The sequence below is a fragment of the Garra rufa genome, chromosome 22, assembly GCF_049309525.1.
Source record: "Garra rufa chromosome 22, GarRuf1.0, whole genome shotgun sequence".
Taxonomy (NCBI): Eukaryota; Metazoa; Chordata; class Actinopteri; order Cypriniformes; family Cyprinidae; genus Garra; species Garra rufa.
In genome coordinates this window covers 33,253,967-33,271,893 of record NC_133382.1, presented here as the reverse complement: position 1 = coordinate 33,271,893, position 17,927 = coordinate 33,253,967, and the positions used below count along the sequence as shown (strand labels likewise).

Below are 17,927 nucleotides of genomic sequence, written 5' to 3'. Positions count from 1 at the left end.
TTGACAGGCAAATATAATGTAAGCTCATTTGATTAGAAACTGTAAAAAGAACATATATATATATATATATATATATATATATATAACAAAGGATTGGCAGTGATACTGGCCTTCATAGTACTTAGTAAAAAAGATGCCTTTTAAACAAATTTAAAATATATAATTGTTAATTTGGAGATGGACTGTGAAAAAAATTTATGATTACTCAAACACAGTTATGATAAAAAAATATTAATTTAAATGTTAGATGTGATTAATCATGATTAATTAGAGTAAAAAGTCATGATTAGGTGGTTTTGAAAATCATTTTAATTTAATTATAAAAAAATATTTTAAATATAATTATCTACACTACCAGACGAAAGTATTTGAACAGTAAGATTTTTATTGTTTTTAAAGATTAGCGTTGATACTGGCTTTCACAGTACTTAGTAAAAAGATGCAATTTAAACAAATTTAAAATATATAATTGTTACTTTGGAGATGGAATGTGAAAAAATGTAGGATTACTAAGACAGTTATAATAAAAAAAAATTATTTAAATGTTATATGTGATTAAGCGTGATTAATTAAGGTACAAATTTATGATTAGGTAGTTTTTTTTTAATCATTTTAATTTCATTATACTTAAATGAAAAAATATATATATATTTAAAAATAATTATCGACACTACCAGCCAAAGGTTTTTTAACAGTAGGATTTTTAATGTTTTTAACAAAGTCTCTTCTGCTGACCAAGCCTGCATTTAGGTGATCCAAATACAGCAAAATCAGTAATATTGTGAAATATTTTTACTATCTAAAATAACTGCTTTTTATTTAAATATACATATTAAAATGTAATTTATTCCTGTGATCAAAGCTGAATTTTCAGCATCATTACTCCAGTCTTCAGTGTCACATGATCCTTCAGAAATCATTCTAATATGCTGATTTGCTGTTCAAGCAAACATGTATTATTATTATTATCAATAATTAAAACAGTTGAGTATTCTTTGATGAATAGAAAGATCAGCATTTATCCGAAATTAAAAGTTTTTGTAATATTATACACTACCATTCAAAAGCTTAGAAAGAGTTAAATTAGTTAAATTAGTTAAAGTTAAATTAATCAAAAGTGATGATAGTCATGTATAATGTTACAAAAGCTTTCTATTTCAGATAAATGCTGTTCTTTGAAGTTTCTATTCATCAAAGAACCCTGAAAAAGCTCTACTTAGTTTTCAAAGCAATACTAAATGTTTTTGAGCAGCAAATCAGAATCATGTGACTGGAGTAATGATGCTAAAAATTCAGCATTGAAATCACAGAAATAAGTTACATTTTAAAATATATTAAAATAGAAAACAGTTGTTTTAAATACCAAAAATATATATATATTTTTTTTTGCTGTACTTTGGATACAAAAAAAAACATTAAAAAACTTACTGTTCAAAAACTTTTGACTGGTAGTGTAGATTATGTGTTGTGTGTCTCGTATTGTAATACAAGCTTTTGGTCAATATAATAAAGAATTACTATAAAAAAAATGTATAATATGGCCCTTCAGGCTGAGCTTTGTACCATGGAGTAGTCCTTTCATAAGTCATGCCACAAGTGAAGTTGGCCGGGTTTCACGACACCAGTCATGTACAGCAATATGAGCTCTCTGATAACCATACACATCCCAGCTGTCTTTGCTCTCAGTGCCACAGCCATGATGTAGAGTGATGAAAGACGGAAAGGCTCATGCAGTATTCATGCTCTTTCTTCTATATTTAGGTATTTCATCGAGCGGAGAGAAGACAAAGAGGTGTATTTCGATATCGAATCCATCAGCGGAGTCATTAGAACCACTCAGCTCCTGGACCGCGAGGATACGCCCTGGCACAACATCACTGTCATGGCAACAGAGGAAGGTGGGTACCAGAAACCATGCTGGTTGAGCTTCACCACTTTAATAACTCGCAAATTAGTTTGCCAAGACAGTCTCGGCAATAAACGGCTCGTGCGCTCATGAGAAACGGACTGCTGGTCGCTTTCTCTCTTTGAAAAGCGCTCGCCCTCCCGCTGCTGTGAAATCAACTCTGCAGGCCTGTTAATAGTCAAGGATCGCACCTCTAAGCACATAAGGAATGGTTAGCTCAGAAATGAAAATTGTGGTTATTTGCTCACCCCTCGTGACTTACTTTCCTCTGTTGAAAGAGAAAAATGAAGACTGCTGGTTGTTGTTGTTTTTGTTTTTTTTCTCGTGCAATTAAAATGAATGCAGCCAAAAGCTTTCAAGCTTCAAATGGATCCAGAAGCACTGTAGAATATCATTAAAATGTATCCAAATGCCTTGTGTGCAGCTTTACAGTCTGAACGTAGATGTTTTTCCCTCGTAATCTTCCCCTCCAGTGAGCTGTTAATTCCTGTATACAATTTGAAAACCAGTTCAGACTGATTTATGATCGTCTTTCAGATCTAATGTTTTGAATCAGATTCATTCAAAGATCCAACTCAAAAGAGTGATTCATATGATTCATTTGATTTAGTCTCAAAAAAGCAATTTGAAACCCACTTCCTACCCATGGGAACATGGTTTGTGCAATGTTAGCAATGCATTATTAGCTGTTTGATTGGGTAGTCAAGTCGAAGGTTAATTATATCAATTACCATTACATGTCTGACATAGAAAGCGATATATGAAATGCATTACCATTTTGATTAGATGTGGACTATTAGACCCTGTATGCTCTTCCTTTTCTTCAGCATCAATCAGTTTCTGGTTTAAACATTATTGGCTGAATTAATCCAATATTGGCACTTGCCATTTTGTAGCATTTACTACACTACACAATGGCAATGGAGTGGAGGCAGGGACTCATTTGCATATTCATGTGTCCGCATACTAAATGAGGTCAGGGTGTAGAGTTACTATATTAAAGCCATTTTACAAAACTTCATGGCATACATACCTGGTAATAATATTGTATTCATATTAGCAGTAATGTTTTTGTTTTATCGTAAAGAAATATGCGTATCTTGGTCATAAAAAATAATATAAAATAAAATAAACATCAATGTTTTAATGTAGAAAATGATGCCTGCTTTGGATATTGAATGTCAAAAATGTTTAAATATTTATTTTTATTATGAAAGGTAAGTTTTAAGTGATTAAACCTTGTTTTACTGTAAAAGTTATGCCTGCCTTGGTCTTAGTATATATTTTACCATTGGAATGAAGAAAGAAAGAATAAAAATAAATACATATTTTATTTGATAAAATAAAATAAAATAATGTTCTATTGTTAAAAATACATATTTTATTTAATAAAATAAAATAATGTTCTATTGTTAACAAAAATGCCTGCCTTGGTCATTGCATAAAATAAATAAAAATCACTAGAAAAAAATGTAAGTTAATTATGTATTTTGATGATCAAAGATTAGTTTGAAGTGAATAAATTAGAGACTGCAATAGGGATTTTGTTTTTTATTTTACTGTAAAAAAGTATGCCTGCTTTGCTATTTGTATGTATTTTCTCTCTGGAATGGAGAAAGAAAGAAAAAATAAAATAAATGAATAAATGTTATGCTAGGGGGGAAGTGTTTAAATGCGACATTTTAATTATTAAACTTGGGTTTTGAGTGATTAAATTAGTAACTGCAGGGGATTAATAGAAAGATGTTTAAATGTATTTTGATTATTAAAGATGAGTTTTAAGTGATTAAATTAGTGCGTGCAAGGGACTTTGGTTTTTTTTGTTTTTGTTTGTTTTTTACTGTTAAAATTAATATTATGCTTGCCTTGGTCTTTGTATATATTTTCCCTCTAGATTGGGGAAAGAAAGAAAAGAATAAAAATAAATAAATACATACGTAAATAATTATATGAAAGCAAAAATGTGTTTTATTTTACTTTAATTATTAAAGAAGAGATTTAAGTAATTTAAGTGCAGGGACTTTATTACCAGAAAAATGTTTAAATATGTATTTTGATTATCAGATAAGTTTTGAGTGATTACGTTAGTGAGTGCAAGGGGGCTTTGCTTTTGTTTTACTGTGCAAATTATGCCTGCCTTGCTATTTTCCCTCTAGAATGGAAAAAGAAAGAAAAAATCAAATAAATGAATACCTTTTCAAATGAAGAAATATGTTTTTAAATATGTCATTTTAAGTATCAAAGATGAGTTTTAAATGATTAGATTAGTAACTGAAAGGGAATTTATTACTAAAAAAATGTATAATATGTATTTTGATTATTAAAGATTAGTTTTAAGTGGTTAAATTAGTGAGTGCAAGGGGGCTTTGCTTTTGTTTTACTGTACAAAGTATGCCTGCCTTGGTCTTTATATCTATTTTCCTCTACAATGGAAAAGAAAGAAAAATAAATACCTTGTTTTAATGAGGAATTTTTTTTTTAAATATGTCATCTTAAGTATTAAAGATAAGTTTTAAGTGATTAAATTTGTAACTGTAGGGAACCTAATAACTAGAAATTTTTTTAAATATGTATTTTGATGATTAAAGATACGTTTTATGTGATTAAATTAGTAAGTGCAAGGGAACTTTGTTTTTTTTTTTACTGTAAAAATTAAGCCTGCCTTGGTAATTGTGTATATATTTTCTCTCTGAAATGGTGAAAGAAAATGTTAAATAATACATAAACAAATAAATACCTTTTTTTAATGGTAAAAAAGTTTTTAATTATGTAATTTAATTATGTAAAAGATGAGTTTTTAATTAATAAATTAGTAACTGCAGGGGACTTTATTACTAGAAAAATGTATACTATGTATTTAGATTGTTAAAGATAAATTTTAAGTGATTAAATTAGTGACTTGAAGGGAATTTTGTTTTTGTTCTACTGTATAAATTAAGCCCGCCTTGGTTTTTGCATATATTTTCTCTCTGGAATGGGCAAAAGAAAAAAAAAAAACATAAATACATTTTTATGAGGAAAAAAAAGTTTAAATATGTATTTTAATTATTAAAGATACCTTTAAAGTGATTAAATTAGTGACTACAAGGGGACTTTGCTTTTGTTTTACTTTGTATATATTTTCCCTCAGGAATGGGGAAAGAGAGAAACGATAACAATTAATGAATAAAATATTTTTATGAGGAAAAAAATGTGTTAAATAGTGATCCACACAGTCTTCAAAGAGTCGCCTTTTGTGTTGCACAAAAGCAGGAAATACAGGTTTGGAACAAAATAAGGGTGAGGAAATGACAACAAAATTGACATTTATGAGTGAAGTACAAACAGACTCATGCAAGAGAACAAAAACTGGGAAGGATTGGGAGCATAGTATAATCTCCCAGATGATAAAAATCACAGGCAGTGATGTAAATTGAGTCATGTGACCCTTCTGCTGCAGATTTTATCAGAGTAATTACCCTTACACCCAGCACCAATGACACACATTCAGTCTTCTATATGATAATCATATTCCACATTTATCCAGCACGTGATTGAAAAATCACACTTCTCTTTAATATCTCAGTTATTTTCCCTAGACAGCGATGAGATCAGATGGAGACTTTGCACAAGTCTGCTGCTCAGAGATGTACATTAATCTCCTCAAGAGCTTCAGAGATCTTGAAGGTCTCAAGCTGTGCTCAGATCTGTGCTCAACAACATTTCGGCAGATGCTTTACATTATCTGAGATATGTAAACAGTCGTCTGTTTTCATAAAATTTGATAATGATAATTAAATGCAACATTTTTGAGAACCACAATCAAATCTGAGCAATGAACGTTCAATAAAAAAAAAACATCCCAAATGACACTAAATCACATTTCTGATGTTGTTTTGATGTGTTTGTGTTTAACACCATTGTACACAATCAAAGATGCATTGAAAGGAGTAGTTTTTTTTTTTTTTTTTTTTTTTTCTAAACGAATGGTGTGTTTGTTGCCATGGCGATGGTTTTGCCATTAAAGGCTTCATTCGGAGAAATGTTCGTTTCTGATCCCGCTGTGGGTGTGAATTCATGTTAGAGTGCTCGTTAGTGAGGATGACGAGGGAGAGGAACTCACTTGGCCTGATACGCTTATAAGACGTCTCAGCAATTATACGCACATTTATTGCATTTAACAGTAACTCTGCCATTGACTGCCATTGACTATTTTATCAGCTGCTTCTAGTTGTGATGCATGAATATTCTGTAGATATAACTGATAGATCTGGCTTTTTGCTCTTAGCTCACGTCAGAGCATAACAGTGAGAGACAGCTTTTTAAGTCGTTTTGGTTCAAAACTTTGTAAAGAAGAGCCAGACTGGCTCTAAGATGAATCACAACATTACAAACTTAAATTTGAAGCAAATAACATCTACAAGTAGCCTATACTGGTTGGCTGGTTATAGTTGGTTTAAGCTGGTCTCACAGTCTGATAAGTTAAGTCCAACCTGACCAGCTAAAGAAGTGGTCAAAACCCCTCTAAAACCAGCCTGCAAACCAGCTAAGTTGGTTTTGTGTGTGTGCACAAATTTCTCGCTGGGGATCCACCTCATGTTAGCCGTCCATATTGAAGAGGACCCGGGAGAGAGCACCGGTTAAGGCATTCAGATTTTGAATGCGTTTTACATTTAAGAGGGCATGAGCTCAGAGGCTGAGTTGCATCACAAGGTATGCAGTTGCACCATGAGACCTACTGTACTATGCCTAGGGGCTGAGCTGCACCATGGGACCTAGTAAGCCTGGACATGAACTCTACGTTATAAGTTTCTCAGGCTTTTTTTTTTTTTTTGCCTTGAGCCTTCATTAATTTCACACCCTGTTGTACTATTATTTTTTAGGAATGATGCTGAATTTGTAGCGATGAAATAAAGTTTAATTGCATGCTGCCATAATGATCTAATTATGTAATATACTTCATAATACAATGGTCTTTCTTTTTCTAAAACCTGCTTGAAACTTGATGATGTTGCATTAATATATAATTTGGTTACATTTGGTCTTTTTGCAGCTTGTAGAACAGTGTATTTTTTGTCAGCAAGTATCGACTTTGATCAGCAGATTGTGATATTTTGGCATGTGGCTTATTTCCAAGATAAAGCATAATAAGGCATGTGACTCTTTAGGTTGGCTCTTGAAAAGTTGCCATGTCCTCTTATTATAAGCTCATAAAGCTATCATAAAATTATGAAGTTAACAAAGCTAACATAAAGTTAGAGGTAATAAAGTGGTCAATTTCAGATTTTGATATTTTTTCATGTGGCTTATTTCCAAGATAAAGCATAAGGAGTCATGTGACTCATTAGGTTGCCTCTTGAAAGGTTGCCATGTCCTCTTATTATAAGCTAATAAAGCTAGGCAATGGCAGATTGTGATTTTTTTTTTTTTTTTTTTTTTTTTTGGTATGTGGCTTATTTCCAAGATGAAGCGTAAAAAATCAAGTGACTCTTCTGCTACAGATTTTTATCAGAGTAATTACCTTTACACCCAGCATCAATGACACATATTCAGTCTTCTATATGATAATCATATTCCACATTTATCCAGCACGTAAATGAAAAATCACACATCACCCTTAATATCTCAGTTATTTTCCCTAGACAGCAATGAGATCAAATGAAGACTTTGTATAAGTCTGCTGCTCAGAGATATACATTAATCTCTTAGAGAGTCTCAGAAGAGATCTCAACTATTTTACAGAAGAGAATCCTAAATTAGTTTTGAGTGTGTGCGGAACAGAACTCACTAAGTTATATTACATTGACCAAAGACTTGCTATGTTCAGCAATTTTAACTAAACCACTGTCAACAGAGGTATTGTGTTTTATGTTTTGAAGGCAGCTTCACAGAGCACACTCTTGAAATGTTGCCATGTCCTCTTATTAGAAGCTCATAAAGTTAGCTATCATAAAGTTATGGTGGTAACATAAAGGCAACATAAAGTTAACAAAAATAGGCAATGGCAGATTGTGATGTTTTGTGGCTTATTTCCAAGATAAAGCATTTCGGAAGAGCATTTTTTATTGGCTTGTTCGTATTTGCATTTTTTATAGAGATCTGGCAACACTAATGAGCCAAGACATACCGTGCATACAGAAGAGAGACACAACTATGATACACAATTAGATCTATCATTAACATCCTGTTGTTTGGTTCAGTATACAGTGTGGTTTTCATGGCAAGTCTTTTTGTTCACCTCTAGCCATGTTACTAAAGTTTTGACAGTGCTGAAAATTCCCAAAGGGAACAAATAGGTGTTATTCATCAGATAAACCCCACTGTCATCCATTTAATAATTAACCCTGTTTTTCTTCTTGTAATGAGTAGATATCCTTCACGCAGTTTAGCTTTCAATACAGGGCTAACAGAGCTCTTTCACCTTTTCTGGAAAGCCTTGCAAAACGCATGCATGAAGTCATCTAATAGCAATAGTATGTATGCTGAGCACAACACCAGCATGAGAAACATTAACAGGCTGTTATTACTTCATATTCTCACTGAAATATTTCACACAGCTGCAATGAAGAGAGAAATTGTACAGATGATGTATAAAATAACACAGGTTTATCTATCTATGCATGCTTTGGTACAAACCTTTTTTATATAGTAATATAGTTAATTAAAAACTGTGATACGTGAGTCTAAAAGATGCAAAGTAATTTCCAAAGACCCTAACTGAATGTAATTTATCTTGTTAATTACTCAGTTTGTAATTGCAACCGAATATTTGTATATCCTTGTTGTGAACCTGCTTTTAATTTACGAGCATTATAATGTCTTGTTAATTTCTGCGTTTTTGCATTTATAGTGTTTTGATTCAAATTAATTTAATCAGTATGGGTCCGACTCACTGAGAATTGCTATTAGATGATTTAGCCAATTTGTAAACAAAATTAGCCGGATCCCACCCGGGGATCAAGGAGTGCATGCAAATGTACCTTTCTCTGAGAAATTACAGCTCAGATATGTGTTATTTTGAGACAGACTTGATAGAAATTTACACAACCTGTGTTTACTAATCAGAATGTAATTGGTTGTTGCCATGTTATTTGTTTATCTGTTTTTATATAATTTGATATTCAGCAAAAATACATTTTAGTTCACTAGTGTCCTAGTCCACATGGACCTGTTTTGATTTCTACATAATGGGGACTACAGTAATTTTATAAAGTTTTACACATCCCCTGATCTCTGTGTGTTCTATTTGTCAATTAAATATTTGATCATTTGAGAGTATTGTACTCTCAAATCCCTTTAGCATGTTTTAACATTTTAAATTGACTGAATAAATAAACTTTCCATTGATGTATGGTTTGTTATGCTAGGACAATATTTGACCAAGATACATCTATTTAAATGTCTGGAATCTGAGGATGCAAAAAAAAAAAAAAAATTAAATATTGAGAAAATCGCCTTTTAAGTTGTCCGAATGAATTTATAAGCAATGCATATTACTAACATTTACAGTAAGAAATTTACAAACTATCTTCATGGAACATGTATCATTTTTGGCATAAAAGAAAAATCAATCATTTTGACCCATACAATGTATTTTTGCCTATTGCTACAAATATATCTGTGCTACTTAAGACTGGTTTTGTGGTACAAGGTCACAATTTTGGTTTTCTGCAGATTTGTGTTTAAAATCAATGACAACAATTTGAGAAAAGTTTAAACTTCTAACAGCTTAAGAACTATGAGAACTTCTCATGTGATATTTTCAAGTTACTTTTGTTGTTTAAGCACTTTAAATGCACAACAGATGGATTTAATGTGTGAATAAAGGGATGGATCGATGAGGTGATGGGTTTAGTATTGTTTTAATGCATAGATATAAATCTCCATTACTATTATCTTCTGTTTACAAAAGCTTTATGTTCCTGAAGAACTTTCTAGTAGCTCAAACATTCTTTTTTTAACCCTATAATCTGACATTTTTTCCACATGCTGCAATGTTTTTGTATGTTTTCAGACAATCCCAGTCTTCAGAGCCACGTGCCCGTTACAGTGCAGGTTCTAGATGTGAATGACAATCCTCCAATGATCAACACAGAAGACGAGATCATCATCTGTGAAAGCACCAGAGCAGGACAGGCAAGTCCCACTACAGTCAAACTGTTTCTCTGTCTCACTTTCCTGTCAGAAAAGGCAAGAGGGAAGCCTAGTCTCCTTATGGTCAATTGTTGTAAAATAACTGCTGTTTTAATCAGTTTACTTACTAATGAGTATAATTCATGCAACATGCAATGCATAAATATGTATATTTGTGATTAAAAATGCGAGCAGTTAGTGTATTAACAAATGTTAAGGTGGTCATCTGAAGGATTATAATACGGGTTTGATCAATATGGATTTACATAACAGCCTGCGTAGATAATTCCCTTACGAGCCGCCACAGTTCCCCACCATGAATGGTGAGGAAAAAAGAGCGAGCGTGAATATTTAGAGAGGCTGAAATAGAAAAATGGAAGGGGGTTATAGGAATGCTAATCATCTCTCAATGAGAATAAAAATCTGATCAACAAAGCGTGACAGCTCTGACTCACTAAAGCACACTTCTATTTTCCTACCCACACTTTTCCATTTAATTTTAAAATGCTGTTTTTCACCAGCGGCCTGAAGAAAGAGAGGGATGAGAGCGAGAGAAAATGAAGGACAGATGAGGTCAAGCCTATTTTAATATCCCCTGTGTTCCCAACATAAAACAGTACATCCAATTCCAAAAATTATCCACACTACATTACCAGAGTAGCACATTAAAGTGCTTCTGTGCCCTTTTCATGTGTTTTAAGTAGAGTGTGTACTTTCTGCGCCACTAGAATCGCCAAACTGACTTTAAAAAATAAAGAATATTTTAAAACAGATGTGGCAAACTGCTTCTCTGCCTGACATTGGTTGGAAAAACAGATGGCCCCACCCCCGAATTCACATTATTGGTTGATCAGGTGTTTCTGAGTGAGCTGGTTGAAGATTTAGCTGGTTCAAAGAAAGAGAGAAATGTTTAGACACTTTTTATACCTTTTGCCAAAATCAGCCTACAGATGTTTACTTACATTTGATTGCATTTAAGCTGGGAATAGGAGGAAGTATGTTAACAAAACTGTTTTTCCTGTTCTTTGTAAATTTGGTTTGATAATAAGAGAAGAATTTAGGACTTTTGCTCAGGTGTTGAAGCTTACAGTTGAGGTTAAAATTTACTTTTTCCTTTCAGAATCTGCAAAATGTTAATTATTTTACCAAAATAAGAGGGATAATACAAAATGCATGTTATTGTGTATTTAGCACTGACCTGAATAAGATATTTCACATAAAATATGTTTACATATGGTCCGCTAGAGAAAATAAGAGTGGAATTTATAAAAATGACCCTGTTCAAAAGTTTACATCTACTTGATTCTGTTTTCAGAATAATGGCAAATTGAGTGATTCTACATGTATAAAAAAATAATAATAATAATAATAAATTATTATTATTAAATGATACAAGTTAATTATGTGAAAAACTTTCCAGTAATTTACAAGCATTAACTTTAACAAATGGCATTTTGAATTTGTCTGCCTTTTATTATTTGTGACCCTGGACCACAAAACCAGTCATAAGGCCATATTTGGCCGAGATACAACTATTTGAAAATCTGGAATCTGAGGGTGCAAAAAATCAAAATGCTGAGAAAATCACCTTTAAAGTTCTTCAAATTAAGTTCTTAACAATGCATATTACTAATCAAAAATTACATTTTGATATATTTATAGTAGGAATTTTACAAAAAATCTTCATGGAACATGATCTTTACTTAATTTCCTAATGATTTTTGGCATAAAAGAAAAATCAATAATTTTGACCCATACTATGTATTTTTGGCTATTGCTACAAACATACCCCAGCGACTTAAGACTGGTTTTGTGGTCCAGGGTCACATTTCTTGTTTCACACAAGGCAATCCAATTAAGGTCTCCTTCAGTCTGAACCCCTTCAATTGGAGGGAAATGCTCTTTGCAGGGAGTAGAGAACAGGGATGTGCAACTCATAATGGACCACACTCAAGGAATCAAATGCCTGTTGAGTTTCCAAGACAACTCAGACCAACAAGCCAAGTCACAAAGCGCATGGCGTCCTGCAGCTGCTGAGATGCCAGCAGAGATTTCAGAAGTTCACTCTGAGATGACAGCCGGAGGGGGGGGAACAGAAAGAATCAAAGAAAACTGTGTTCTGAGCTTTTGAACCCTGCTTAAATACACGGTGGGGTCTTCCACAGTAGAAACTGGTAAAATCAGTGTATACATGTACAACTCGGGTGTCTTAATAGTTGAAAAACCTTATCAGTCAATCTTCACCAGAGAGAATCAAAAAGCAAAAGCAAAGGTGAGATAGTTCAATATGAAAAGGAAGTGTTTCTCATGTCTTTTGTTATTGTGTTCTGTTGACCGCAGGTCATTCAGACAATCACGGCTGTGGATAAAGATGATTTCGCCAACGGAAAGGGATTTTCGTTCTCTTTTCCCGGAGGAGTTCCTGCCAACCCCAACTTTACAATAAAAGACAATGAAGGTATGGATGTAGGATGCAAAAAACTGATTTATTGATTGATTGTATTCAAATATTTTTTAATATTTGCGTTAATGTGTGCGGTTTAATATTCTCTTCCATTACGACAAAAGGCACAAAGTAGCATTCAGATGTTCACTATACACGCCATTTTCATGCAAGCTATAATAATGAATTCACTTATCCATGCCAATTTAGGAAATTCAAGCTTTGACTGCAAAAAAAAAAAAAATGACTGCAGAAGTCTTCTTATATGATCAATAAACTTCCCTTTTGATGTTGACCAACATTTAGGTTATAATTAAATGTCGACCGCAAGCTTAAGAGAGACGATTGATGACAGTTTAGATGCAGACGGAAGTAAAATCCCTTATGTATGATTAATAGCTGCTGAGAAGTTAAATCAATGAGCTGTAATGGCATTTCTTTCAATAATCAATATCACCATAACATTAAAGTTGTTTATTGCGCTTGCTCTGTTTTTTCTTGTTCTGTGTTTGTTTTGGGCGTCTGTGTGACGTGAAGAATATTGGTTTGTTTTCATTCATTTTTTTATTGATTTAAGTCAACATGCAATCAACCTTTTCACTTTTCAGCTGTTTTGGGGTCGATTGGGCATCCTGTTTAAAATCTGCATTCACAAACCTACAAACATAGCTGCTCTTGCAGTCTGTTCAAGCTAAAATAAAAGTGCCCAAAACCCCATAAACCAGTTTATGCTAATTGCTTAATGTGTTTTTCAGCACTGGTTGTTTATTTAGACCCTCCACAAAGTGGCAGCTTTAATCTTCCTCGTGGCAGTGTCTGTAGAGCCTTGGGTGAACTTTAAAGTGACTGGTGAAGTTTTTGTACTCTTCCAGCCACTGCTTTTTCAAAATGCAGCTCAGGCTCGATCGGCACGGTTTATTTCCCTCATCGCTGTCCCTCGCTGTTGAAGAGCACCAGTCTTCCTTTTGAGGGATTATGGGTCTAACCTTGCACAGTAGTTCAGTCCCTGTTGCTGTCGAATGAATTGCCGAGCTCCCTAAACTCTTGAACCGACGGCCTTAATGCAATGCTCACACAGATGGCTGCGGGCTGAAGGTTACCATGGAGACCACACTTATCCGAGGTGTGCTGCTCTTGGGTCCAAATTTGGACCCTGAAACTAGTAGGGGATTGAAAAATGGGTGGGGGAAAAAGGTTAGAAATCAGTTACTGAAGAATACTTAAGTTTTTCTTAAGTTTCATATTTATTTTAATTAGGGTTGTCAGGTTAATTTATGTGAGCAGGCAAAATTAATGCAAGCAAAGTACAAAATCAGCTAGACATGGAGGAAACATACACAATATATGTATTTTTCAAAGCTGTACTAGTTGAAACACCTTTTTAAAAAGTTGAAGCTCATTGCGTAAGATGCTGTAAAACAAAAACTTGATGCAGAAGCTAAAGATGTAAAGAGCAAATGGGTCTTTATGGCGCTACTTTAGCTTTTTATATCTAACTGGCTGCTTGTGATAAAAAAGTAAACACATTTTAACATCTTGGCTTACTTTTTACACTTTTTACTTTTTACTTTTTACGGCATTCAATTACCCGAGTGCTGCAATAAGTATCATTTCCCTCCATCTTCATTTCTGGATTTATAGGTGCATATTTTTTGGTACACGGCAAAAGGGAGGCTAAGTGTTCATGTTTTACTTTATAAAGCTTTACTTCTTTTAACTTGACACAGCTTCTTAAAGGGGTCATTGGATGCAAAACTCACTTTTACATGTTTGAACATTGTGTTTTTGCAGTTTGTGTACACAACCACCCTACAAAGATAAAAATCCACCCAGTGGTATTTTTTTTTTTTCATCTTTAAAAGTAATATCTCCTTTTTAAAATCAGGTCATTCTCAGCTTCTTGTCGGTGTGACGAGACACAGACAGAGGCCGCTCCCACGATAGTTGATTGACATTAGCACCTTACCTTAGACCCGCCCTCACCGAGCTGAAACAGTCCGACTCTGATCGCCATTGTGTCGACTCAGGTGCAGGGGAAGACAAGAATGTCTCTGATTGAGCGATTGAGGTGTTCTGTTGTTGGATGTAATAATGAACATAGCAGTCGTCATTTACTTCCGATATCTGAGCCGCTGAAGACGCAGAGGATTAACGTTACTTTCGTTTTTGAAAGGAAAGCGCAGATTCCTACCTACATATGCGAGATGAGATAAAAAGAGTGTTTTTTACACTACCATTGAGAAATTTTAACCAAAGTATGTTATAGACTTCTCATTAAGACCCTAAAGAATCATATCAACTTGTGGAAAATGGGCATCCGGTGACCCCTTTAAAAAGGTGATGCTCATGGTGTAAGACGCTGAAAAACTAAACTTAATGTAGAAGTAAAAGATGTAAAGAGCCAATGGGTACTGTAGCTTTTTATTTCTAAATGTCTACCTTGTGGTGAAAAGTAAAAACATTTTAACATGCTGCCTTAATTTTTCTGCTTTTGACTTTTTAAGGCATTCAATGAAATTTCGTCCCATCTCCATTTTTATAGGTTTTATAAAAAAGGATTTATAGGTGCAAATTTATTTGGTATGCAGTGAAAGCGAGCCTAAATGGACAAAATTATTATGTGTTCACAATTTGCTTTATGAAGCTGTACTTCTTTTAACTTGCCACAGATTCTAAAAGGGGTCATCGGATATTTTCCACAAGTTTATATGATTCTTTAGGGTCTTAATGACAAGTCTATAACATACTTTGGTTAAAATTTCTCAATGGAAGTGTAAAACGACACCGTTTTTACCTTGCCAGAAAGCAACTCATTTTGGCGCATTTCTCTTTAAATGCTAATGAGCTCTACTCAACCTGCCCCTTTCTTTCGTTGGGTGATGAGCAGACTGTAAACTTTAGCCACATTTAGCTGCAGAGCTTGCTAACTAGCACAATAATAGGAAAGGCGTTTTGCAAAGATTCATAAAAAACCTTATACTCCTTCTGTAGGTGAAGCTGCAGCACGAATGAATCGCGTGAACATAGACCCATTTAGGTAGATCGGACGGAGCATTCCCTTAAAAAATTAAAGTAATCCTCTGCGTCCTTAGTGGCTCTGATTTTATTACATCCAACAACAAAACACCTCAGTCGCTTAGAAGACATTCTTGTCTTCCCCTGAAATGGCTTCGAAACAAAGGTGGACAGTTTACAGCTCATTTAGGGCGGGTCTAAGGTAAGACAGTCATGTCTATCAACAATCGTGGGAGGGGCCTTGATCTGTGTGACATCACACAGCCAGGAATCTGAGAATGGCTTGATTTGAAAAAGGGGTTATGATTTATAAGGATTTAAAAAAAAAATCACTGGGTGGATTTTTATCTTTATAGGGTGGTTGTGTTCACATACTACCAACACACATTTATGTTCAAACAACATGTAAAAGTGAATTTTGCATCCGATGACCCCTTTAAAAAGGTGATGCTCATGACGTAAGGTGCTCAAAAACAATAAAACTTGATGCAGAAGCTAAAGATGTCCCTTTGAAGCATTTGTACAATAATTGTATTTTGCAGACTGATTACAAGAGCACATCTAGATAGACATGATTACTAAATAAACTGATATGAAACATTAGGCATAACAATACATATTGACTTTTATAGCTGTTTTTGTCCATTTAAAAGAGTTTAATTGTCTGCCAAAATAATATATTCGTGTGGGGACTTTTCTTAGCATACTTTGATATAAACAATCAGTTAATTTAATCAGCATAGCCGATTAAATCTATGGATTTTTCAGGTTTTTTTTTTTTTTTCTTTTAGTTTGTATTTATTATTTAATTAATTAATTATATTTAATAATATTTTAATTGATTAAGAATGAATCATTTTATTCTACATGAACAGATGGATGTTTTAGGGTTAGCACATGAAATGTATTTTCAGGCAATAAAGACAGCAAAATCTAAAATAAAACATGCAATAAACAGTATATTCAAAGAGTGTAGTTTCCTGCCAAAATAAAATCTTAATTTGGGGACTTTTCTTAGCATACTTTGATATAAACAATCAGTTAATTTAATCAGCATAGCCGATTAAAGCTATGGATCTTTCTGGTTTTTTTTTTGTTTTTTTCTTTTAGATTGTATTTATTATAATTAGTGTTATTAATTTAATTTAATATAATAATGAAAGCAGGCAAAATTCTTAAGTTTGAAATCAGCTGGGCATAGAGCAACTGGAGGAAACATACACAATATAAGGTTTTTTTAAGCCGTACTACTTTTAAGTTGACACAGCTTCTTAAAAAGCTGATGCTCATGGCATAAGATGCTGAAAAACAGTAAGCCAAAGATGTCTATGTGACGCATTTGTGTAATATTTTTCTTTGATGCATTTTCTTTGTTTGAGGTAAAATGCTATTTTCTTGAGTCATCTCTAATTAGAGTGCAAATGTTGTTACTTTTAAAACTAATTGCTGGTAAAGCTTTATATGTTTTATCCACTGTCTGAAGACCAGTAGGGGAAAGCAGAAGAGAGGTAGATCAGTGCTATATTGGTAGACAAAATGACTTAGGTAGTATCGTGAGTTTCCACTCCTTTACTATCGAGCCGACTGCGGTATGGAGTTTACCTCATTTATCCAAGTGGTACTGAGTGCAAGTCTCACTCTGTCTACCTCTCACACGGTTTCTCGCTCTTTAATCTCTCTCCACTGGGACACGCCACTGTTTACCGGTCTAAGAATTATCAGCTCTTGCCACGGGTGGTCGATGTCGGCGTGCGCTGCTCTTATTGTGTCTGTGGAGAGACTGCGAGTAAGTGAAGCCCCCTTGTCTACAAAGACCCAAAGTGCTTCAAATTTAGTAATAATACCACTTTACCATCTTTACAAGTGCTGTAAAAGAGCAAATGGGTCTTTATGGAGGTACTTTAGCTCTTTGTATCTAAATGACTGCTTTGTAGAGAAAAGTAAACACATTTTAACATGCCGCCCTACTTTTTCCACCTTTGACTTTTTAAGGCGAGCGCTGCAAAATAAATGTAATTTCCCTCCATCTCCATTTCTGGATTTATAGGTGCAAATTTATTTGGTACACAGCGAATGGAAGGCTAAATGGACTAAATTATTGTGTGTTCACGTTTCGCTTTATGAACGTGGCCTCTGTGTGAATAACAATGTAAGACGGAGAGCCCCAGAGCGCAAAGCCGGACCCTTGCACGAATATTCAGCTTGATTATGTTCTGTAGTCAATTGCGCTTTGTAGTGGAGTCGAGGGTAATTAGAAAGGTAATATTCATGAGCTTGCTTATGAATGGCATGGTCAAAAACATGCTGGCAAACGTGAAATCACAGAATCATTGGCATGCAAATCACTCCCACACATATACACTGAAACATCTTAAAAAAACAGTATACCCAAAAAATAATTGTATTTGTTTATTTATTTGCTATATATATATATATATATATATATATATA

At 33.8% G+C, this 17,927-nt stretch overlaps 1 protein-coding gene across 1 annotated transcript in view; it reads left to right on the top strand.

Annotated features, from left to right (window-relative positions):
• The first annotated feature begins 1,765 nt into the window (after positions 1-1,765).
• The window catches only part of LOC141297328 (cadherin-18-like), a 37,383-nt gene continuing 21,221 nt past the window's right edge, over positions 1,766-17,927 (top strand). The window contains exons 1-3 of the mRNA XM_073827730.1: positions 1,766-1,898; positions 9,900-10,021; positions 12,359-12,476. Of these exons, the coding sequence (XP_073683831.1) occupies positions 1,883-1,898; positions 9,900-10,021; positions 12,359-12,476 (256 nt within the window). The 5' untranslated portion in view covers positions 1,766-1,882. The remainder of the gene's footprint in view (positions 1,899-9,899; positions 10,022-12,358; positions 12,477-17,927) is intronic.